Source organism: Puntigrus tetrazona, chromosome 17 (genome assembly GCF_018831695.1).
Source record: "Puntigrus tetrazona isolate hp1 chromosome 17, ASM1883169v1, whole genome shotgun sequence".
Classification (NCBI taxonomy): Eukaryota; Metazoa; Chordata; class Actinopteri; order Cypriniformes; family Cyprinidae; genus Puntigrus; species Puntigrus tetrazona.
In genome coordinates this window covers 18,411,336-18,421,013 of record NC_056715.1, presented here as the reverse complement: position 1 = coordinate 18,421,013, position 9,678 = coordinate 18,411,336, and the positions used below count along the sequence as shown (strand labels likewise).

Sequence of the window (9,678 nt, the reverse complement as noted above, 5' to 3'; positions counted from 1 at the left end):
GGACGTGAAGAATCCGAGGCGCCGCTCGAGACAGCGAGCGCTGACATTATGCATTCAGAGACTCGTTCCGCCGGCCCTGGTATTGACGGATCGGACCGCGGCCTGTCCCTCGGCAGCCCGAGACGTGGAGAGTCAAGCTGCAATTAAAGCAGACTGTCACTGGAGGTGCTTTAACCAACACTCGCCTCGCAATTACAGACGGAGGAGAGCAGAGCCAGATAAGCAGAGAAGGACATCAAATCGCGCTCTTTAATTAAAGCCGTTTTATGGGAAACATACAGGGGTAATTAGGCTTTCTCTGACAGCTCCACAGAGCATTGCTTTTGTTACGGCGTACATGATAAGACACATAATCATAATTAATCTTCAGGGTTCTGATTTCCCACAGCACCAAACAGAACGCGCAAAAACACGAGAACACCGATGTCTGCGGGCGCTGGCGAACGGCAGGCCAACAGTTCAGCTGCTGCAGACGTCTGATGCGTTCGCTCAAACCGTCCCGTGCATGAAGTCAAAGTGGGATTTCGCTCATCCACGTCTGCAGGAGCCGGGTACGAGGGTTCATCCTGGGAAAAGAGAAAGACCTGCTGTTATTTTGCTGAATAGCTTCATCAGCGCCACTGTTTTCCGTCCTTCTGATGCTCACCAGCTCTACAGAAGGATCCGGTATTTGAGGGCTCGGGGGACTCTGTTAATCACCAGCCGGCCGTCATAGCTGAGCGAGGCGAACAGCCAGGGGTCCGCAGCAGACCACTCCACCGCATACACGCTGTCCTCGTGCTCCTCATACGTGGCAATGATGCTGTCCTGCAGCGGCTCTTTCCCTCTTCACACAACAGACACGAGCGGAGTAAGTGACGCTGGTAATATATAGCGACCGCACCATACTCAACTGAACTGACACGTAATGATTAGCATGCATTTCATTTTATCACGCTCGGCTGAAATTGCATCGAATTGTACTGAACGTAATTGGAAAAACAAAAAGAACAAACGTATGTTGCGCAAACTGGAATGAAAACACTGAGCTACAGTGAGCTAGAACTAGACTAAAATGAATAGAATTGAACAGTGCTGCGAATAAACGTATTTTGTGAAACGGAATCAAACTGGAGCAAAAACCAAGCTAGATTGAACTGGACTGACCTCGACTAAATTTTACTGAAATTAATGGAAATGAATAGAATTGCACTGAACTAAAGTTAACAGATAGGTTCTTTTGGTGGAGGTTGACAGAGCTAGACTCAACTGAACTGAGCTCATCTATACTGAACTGAACTGGATTGACATTACGATCACTTAGTAGAACGGTATCCAACTCCACTGAAAAATAATCTACCTGAAATAAATCGTACTGAACTGGATTGAAATGAAAAATCATTTTCTTCAAATCAACTGAAAATAAAATATATTCTGTGGAATTTATCTGATTTAAACTGAACTGAAATGAATAGAACTGTAATAGAACCACACCGAGTTATGCTAAACTGGTCTCTGCTAAACTATACTGAAATAAATGGAGTGGAAAATAAATATATTTTGAGAAATTAACTCAATCAAACTGGACTGGAAAAAAATGGTTAGACTTAACTGAACTTGACTGAATTAAATAGAAATTTACTGAACTGTATTTAACTCTTTTGAAAATAGCAAATATAATTCCAATAATTAAACTGCATCAAACTAAACTGAAAAAGAGCTAAACAAAATAGATCTGACCTGATCTAAATTATATTAATATGGATTGAAATTTTTGGAAGTTAATGGAATGGTATTGAATTTATCTTACTTTTTATATACTTTTATGAATTATAATCACATTAATTATTGTTGAAATTTCGTTCCCCATCGCTAACCTAAACTAAATTCTACTGACCTGGAAATGAACTGAAATGTCCTGAACTCATTTAAAAAGAAGACATTTTGTGGAATTTAACCAAATCAAACAGACTGACACACTGAACTGAGCTGAACTAAATTTGCCTGAATGGGATTTAAATGAATAGAATTGTACTGAACTCAAATTGGAAGATCCTAGGAACATCTGTCTAACTGACATTTTGTCAAAATTGAGTTATTTGCATATTCTGTGACAATGTATTTACTTCACAGGATAGATGCCCCATCGAATGGAACTGAAGCTCAATATCTTAGAATTCCAAAGGAACCAATTCCATTGCATTTATATACGGAAAGTCTATATACACAAAAAAGCTGATGCAGATGCGTAAAGTACTTGAGTAAACGTAACTAATTACCGTACTTAAGTATCTATTTAGTTTTACTAGAGTATCAAAAACATCAGCAGCTTTTACTCTCTACTTCACAATATTTCTGAACGAGTATCTGAACTACTTCTACTTTAATCGAATAGTTTGCTGTAGTTACGCATTACATTTAGCATGAAACCAAGCTTTTCTGCGTCATTTTATTTCTTCGCCATCGCCAACTACAGGGCACTTTTAATTTTACTTAACATTATTTTATTTATCCGTCATCCCGAAGAAAGCTTTTTGAAGGATATAGCTTTTTAGTTTGTTCTGTTTTTGAGGTTTTATTTTGGCTTTAGAAAATAAACGTGATTGGTCTCCTCGCAAATCTGCTCTTTCTTGTTTCTGTTGCGTTTCTTTTGCGTCGCTTCCTGTCTCCAGTGGTGTTTTTTCTAATCTTGTTCCTCTCGTTAGCCTCCCGTTCATACACAGCCCTAGCGTTTCTTTAGTTCTTTGTGAGCTGTCGAACGCAATGTCATCCCGTTCTTTGTTCCTTCGCGGTTTCTCGTTGCTTGCTCTAGCTTTTGCACAACTTTCTCCAGCTTCTCCACGAAGTTAAATCTTTCGCTGGCACGTCATTTTGACTAGCCTGCATTTAATGGAAGTAAAACACTCAAGTTCCGTTTAAATCAGAGCACTCTCTTTTGGTATCGGTGACTTCTAACGTCTAGTGGAGCGATCCCACTCTGGGAATGCTTTCAGGTGCTCTTTCCAGCTGAGAGAGACAGAAAGGGATGCGTACTTGTCCTCCTGCTGGCTCTCGTCGTTGTCACTGAGCTCGTCGTCGTCCACCAGGTGTCCGAACGGCTCTGAGGAGATGGACACCATGTTGGACAGGATGACCCTGCTGTCGCTGCTGCCGGTGAGCAGCAGCTGGTCGTGAGAGTGATTGTACCTCACACTCCACACCCTGAAACACACACACACACGACACCCTCGCTTATTTCTCTGTTCTCTTCCTCCGTCTGCATAAGCCCCGGGCACGGCTCAGAAAAGGATCCCAGCCCTCATAGCCAGGGATTGTGGGAGGATAACTCAGCTGTCAGCAGTAAAATCTGGCTCAGTCAAGACTTCTCCCTAACTAATCTGTCTCCTATCCCCAAATATTCCCTAATACCTCCCAGCCCGAGGCTCAGACGAATCCCTGTCGCTGCAAACACAAGAAATGAGAATCATGTTCGGGACGTTGTTGTCGTGGCTGTTTCCTATCTAAATAGGATCAAAACGGCTCTGATTGATCCGGCGCCTCTATCTTTAAGAGATAGCATCCTGTGGCTGACATGCTATCATGCCTTGATTGGTGCGTGCGCATGTGTGTGTGTGTGTGTGTGTGTGTGTGTGTGTGTGTATGTGCAGGAAGCAATACGCGCGATTCTGAGGCAATTATATCCAGTGACTCACACCTACGAGCAGACACTCTCGCAATCTCACACACACACTCCTCTTTCTCCACTGAAATAGATCTGCAGCGAGCTAAATCCAGCTACGCTAACACACCCCAGAGCGCTATAACACACAACTATAGCATCAGCAAGATGTAAGAGCACAGATATACACACACTAATTAAAATACTGTCTTCTACATTTAAGATAACCACGTTGAAACCCGACACGCGCAGATAAAATAGCGCAGGAAGACCGGCTTTGAGTGCAGCTGGATTCAAGAAAGACGCGAAAGATCGCGCTAACACAAGCCTCAAACCTCACGAAAAGACGATTATCTTCGGCTGAAATACAATTATAAACGCGCCTGCAAAGGTAAGTCACATTAGACAGATTAACGGCTAATTAACAGAGATCTCACACGCAGGCATTTCTATCTCATAAAAAGCTGGGTGTCATTTACTACTGATATAATGAAAAGGACACAAGGTGGACTCGTTATTTGACAGATTCGATTCTGTTTTTAAATAAGCAAAAATACTACAGTTCAAAAAAGTTAAGGTTGGTAAGATTTTCTCATATTTCTGAATAAAGAATGAAGACATTTAGCTCAAATCTGCATTTTCAGTAACATTACTCCAGTCTTCAGTGCCACATGGCCCTTCAGAAATCATTTTAATATGATGATTTACTGCTAAAGAAGCATTTATCGTTATTATTAATATAAAAAAGCTGTATTTTTGCTGATGGATATTTTTGTGGAAACGGTGATACGCCACCATTCAAATGTTTTTTAAAAGTGAGAATCCTGAAAAAAGGATGCATTAAAATTTGAACAGAATTGTTATTAAAAACACAAAAAGATCCATTGTTAATAAATCAACATATTAGAAAGATTTCCCAAGGATCATGTGACACTGAAGACTGGGGTAATGATGCCGTCATGTACAACACAGAAATAAATTACATTTGAAAGTATATTCACGTAGAAAATAGATGCTATATTTTGGATGAAAAAACATGCATCTTTGAAAAACACTATTATTTCAGCTTCCAGTGCTTGATTGGTAGTGTAAGTGGTAGGTGTGTCATTTCTGTGTCTGACCAGTGAGAGTGCTCCTCCAGACACTTGACGGGCTCGTTGATGTGACGCACATCCCAAAACTTGACTTTACAGTCATCGCCGCAGCTGGCCAGGTAATACTGCTTGTTAGGGTTGAAGTCCAAGTCCCGCACCAGCTGCCCATGAGCGTTTTCAATGCAGTAGATCTGGCTGTGAACGACAAAAACACTCAGATCAACGCAAACGAACAACTGAGAGAGAGTGATGGAGAGGGAAGCACAGAAGAGAACGAGAGGAACAGACAGAGCGGGAAAGCGAGAGATAAGTATAGAGCGTTTCTCATGAATCAAATGCTGCCCGAGCGTCTGGGTCTGAAGGTCAAACCTCCATCAAGCGGCGTATAAAAGTGTGACAAGCCATAAAGTACAGGCTGCTGGCGTCCTCTCGCAAGGTGATGACTTCCTATGCTGCAGGCTGGATTAGTAAAGGTGTGAGGGTGTGTGTGTGTGTGTGTGTGGACCTCTGGCTCATCTGTATGGCCTAAACGCAGTCCAGACATATTACTACACCATCACGTCTGGATTTTTCTACTCCCATTAGCCGGCTATCTTGCCGCACACTCATTAGACAATTAACATGCTAATTAAAAATCTCATTAAAACAGGAAGTGAAATATTTGACGCGTGAGAGTGTACGGAGCTTCAATTAAGTCTCCATCCAAGACAAGTCTAACTCAGTCACTGGAGAGTCATGTTAACAGTGAGAGTCTCGTTTTATTGAGTGGAAATACTAAATCAATAGCAAAGGATATTAAGATGCCATCTAGGGCTGCAACTAAATACTCTTTATTTATCTACACATATTTATTTCAATCGTTTAATTCTTTTTCAAATAATTAAAAATATATGTTTCCTTATTTCATGATCATTTAATTTAATAGATCTAGCTTGGTGTTCTCCCTTCATCAATTGTAAATTTACATATTTAAGTAATCAGGAAATAATTTTTCAATCAAATATGATTCATTCATTGATGAACAACAAACCCTTTGTCAAATCGCCATCTCATTTTCTGTGAAATAAGAGCAGAAATTAAAATAGCATAACATACTACTTTCATTTTCTATATTTTGTATAGGATGTACAGAATGATTTTTATCGGAGTAATATGCTAGTATTCTATTTCAAGTAGTATTGCCAAGCAGTAATGACAATACTACTGATGACATTATGATTTAATCACATTTACAGATAATGGTATACCTATAGTTCACCTATACAACACATAGAGAATCTATCAAAGACACAAATCTTGTCACGTGAAACTGAGATTTATTGATGATTTTAATAAAAAGGTTTTATTTTCATTACTCGTGAAGGTTTCTTAATACTGCACAGATCCAGCTAATTTAAAAGTTTCTTCTTCTTTAAAATCAATCAAATTTCTGAGGGCCTTGACCACAGATATGTATAGATCCCCCATTCTACCACTGCAGCTACATAGATGTGGCGGCCATATTGGAACGGTTCACTTGGTGTTCACACAGAACTGTTACGCCATTCTGCCCAAGATCACCAATCACTATGGTGAATGACGCCAAGTTGGCCATTACAATATGACAGATAACTTGCGTATAGCGGCCCATAGAAACAGTCACTATATGAAGAATCTACGTATACATATCTATGGGCTAAATGTGCTCAAAAACTTTGCACACAGCCCAGAACTGGTGAAAATTTACATTGTATAGGGATTTGAGAAATTCGAGCTCGAGCTACGTTTCATGTACTTGTATGAAATTCAGCAGACACATGTAACACAACAATACCTACAAAAAAGAACGAAGTCAAGAATTTGCTGGCGTTGTATTTTAACAAACTCCTCCTAGTGATTTAGACAGGTCAACACTAAATTTGGTCAGTGTAATCTAAAGCCCTTTGTGGCACTAATTTGCGAAGATCTTTAGTTTTCCCTGAAGGCTTTGTTTGTGTCAGCTTAACAACCTTAGATTTCTTACTAGGAAACGGGAAGTTGCTCTAAATCAGGCTTACAGTGTCCGATCTAACCCAAACTTCACATGTTTGATAATAGCCCTGTCCTGAACATATGCCCATATTCAGTTATAGTAATAGCGCCACCTGCCTCAAACAGGAAGTGGCATTTACTCTCTAACAAACTCCTCCTAGTGATTTGACATGAAAAATTATATTTGGTCAGTCTACTCCAAAGGCCTTTGCGATGTTAAATTGTAAAGATCTTGAGTTTTCGTTAAAGGGTTTGATGTTTCGTCCACGGGGAATAGAAGTTGATAAAAACCAATGTCCAATCTGTCTCAAACTTCACTCGTTTGAGGCCAAAATTCTGTTAACCATAACACCATCTGCTGGAAAAATGTAATAACTTAAACAAGCAATGTCCAATCTGCACTAGACTTCACGTGACCTGAACACATCCCGTATATGTCATGTTTTACACTGACTCAAACATGCCATGTTCATTCTGCACCAAACTTCATATAAAAGGTCTTCTACAAATATAAATGCACACATACATGTATTTGACATATTCCGGCCTATATTTACCAATTGAAATGTATATTGCTGACCATTCACCGTTTCCTAAAGCCAGCGGGCAGCAGAGAGCCTGGGTGCAAGGACCCTTTCAACGACGCTTGCAGCTTTAATTCATAATGAAATTTATTGCTGACCATCATTATTGATTTTTAGTGCTCCTTTTGATTAGTTGCTGTAGCCTTAACTCCGTCATCTTAGCATTTTCTGCACAGCCTCAGTCTGTTTACTGACCGTCTCACGCGTTTTGCCCACAAAAGTAGAAAATACAGGCTCAGATTATCAGCTTGTTAAATAAGATAAAAGAGTTGAGGTGCACAGGTTTATATCAGGAACAAAAATTGCATTTAAAAAAATCTACTTAATCGATTTAACTCGGACACCAAATGAGAGACTCATGAACAGCACAAGTCTTGAAGTCTATAAGTAGAAATCTTTTTCAGAATTTTGTGACCAAAAGATGAATTATGAAGTGATTCGGTTCTTCATAAGCTCACTTAGAATTACACCTTTAAAAAAGAAATGATTATATAAGTTGGTGGCCTTACATACTACACACTTAACTGTGTGATACGATATATTTACTGCTCCAATGTAATTACGGTAACACTACAGAACACTGTTAACTAGCTGCTATTACTCATTATTAATTAGAATGCATAACATTAGCAGTTTATTAGTACTTAATAGTGAATATGTGCTCCCTAAAATAAAGTATCACCATAATTACATTTAAAGTAGTTGCATTAATCATCATTTGCATAGTAGCTATATTGTTAGCTTCATCCCTAATTGTAATGCAAAACCTTTACAATCCTAACCGTAGCATTACTGTTATACGGAATACGGAATATTAGCAGTAAAAATTCAACTTTTACAGAACAACATGTAGTTTATACAGTAAATGTATAGTCTTGTAGGTATTTAATCTTAGTACACATAGTCCAAGACCAGTGAAGTAATGCATGATACATGACATTAAGAGTTTATACAATGCACCAACATCTTAAAAAGATTATATTTAAATAAAATAACCTATTTCCGGTCCACTGACTTCCATGGTCATTTTTTTTAGACTGTGGAATTCATCGGGCACCAGCTGCTTGCTTACACATTATTTCTTTTGTGTTTAGTTAAGGAATACAGAATTTTTATTTTAGCTGGACTATCCCTCAAACACTAAATGTCCCTTATAAAAGGGCATTATAGGCTGCTCTTAAAAAACAGACCGGACTCTATGCTGATATTGTTTCATGCCCTCTAGTTGGCCTTCTCAAACCACGCAGACGTGACGGAGCAGACCTCTAGCAGACGGACGGGTTGCGAACTTTCTCCCTCTCCCGTTTAAGGAGCAAGGGACGTGTCCCGAGCCACAGCCAGCGCCGACCCAGCCAAGGAAATGGAGCAAGAAATGAGGTTAGCGGCGCTGCTCCTGAGTCCTTCATGCTTGTAAATGTGAAATTGGGATCCGATCAGGCAAAGCCTGGGTGAGCACCCGCCACACAAAATCGGACAGAGATTAGTTTGTGTTGATCCGTAAGCCTGCGGACACGCACAGGCCAATCTGCATCCCTTTCCTGGCCGCAGAAGTCATTCTGAGCCGCGGTTACGCACTGCAGCGAAGCAAGGCCGGCTGATAAATGGACGAGGCTGAGCGGATCGGGCTGCGGCTCCCCGGCGCTCAAGGAGCCGGACCGCTGTTTCCATGGCAACAGCCAGGCACCGGCGGCTGAACGGAAGGGCTAGAGGCCCGACGTCTGCCTCTGCGAGGAAGACAGTTTAAAAGCATGTGGATTTCAAACAGCTCTTAAATGCTCCGCAGGAAATGGCCCTTTCTGAAGGCTACGGGTTATTAGACAGACAGCAGGAAAGTTAAAAGGTCAGCAGACAGTGTGTGGATGTTTGACACACTGCGAAGATGTCCGGTGTAAAAACACTGACGTGCGTGGCTCGCATTTTTCTGTAGTGAAGAGCTCGTGATGTCACAATATGTAAATCAAATCAGTCAAACAGTTTCTGTTTGATTATTAATAAGTCATTTCAGTATGTTTCTGGTAAATTAAACCAGTAAAATTCACATGAATCCTTTTACTGGACTCAATACTGGTTGATGAAGCAACATAAAAAAAAACATAACATATAGACAACATCCAAATAGTTTTTTATGACCAGTTAATCTGAAATAGATACAGAAAATGTTAATCACTGCCAAGAGCAAACTAAATTGGACATATTATTCTTGGAGAGCGAGAAAGAAAAATGCATTTATGCCGAAGCTTGAAGAAGTTTTTCTTTAACACCTTCCTCACTGAGCTGTAAATGAATGTGCTAACATCTCCTGAAATCAGTGCAATCAAACTGCAGGGCATATTTTTACTCAACAGTTATCATA

The 9,678-nt window shown here is 40.2% G+C and overlaps 1 protein-coding gene across 1 annotated transcript in view; it reads right to left on the bottom strand.

Annotated features, from left to right (window-relative positions):
- Nucleotides 1-235: 235 nt before the first annotated feature.
- eipr1 (EARP complex and GARP complex interacting protein 1) overlaps nt 236-9,678 on the bottom strand; it is a 30,997-nt gene continuing 21,554 nt past the window's right edge. Inside the window, exons 7-10 of the mRNA XM_043263558.1 lie at nt 4,759-4,926; nt 3,013-3,180; nt 647-826; nt 236-566 (exon numbers count right to left, since the gene is read on the bottom strand). Coding sequence (XP_043119493.1) covers nt 652-826; nt 3,013-3,180; nt 4,759-4,926 — 511 coding nt within the window. The 3' untranslated portion in view covers nt 236-566; nt 647-651. The remainder of the gene's footprint in view (nt 567-646; nt 827-3,012; nt 3,181-4,758; nt 4,927-9,678) is intronic.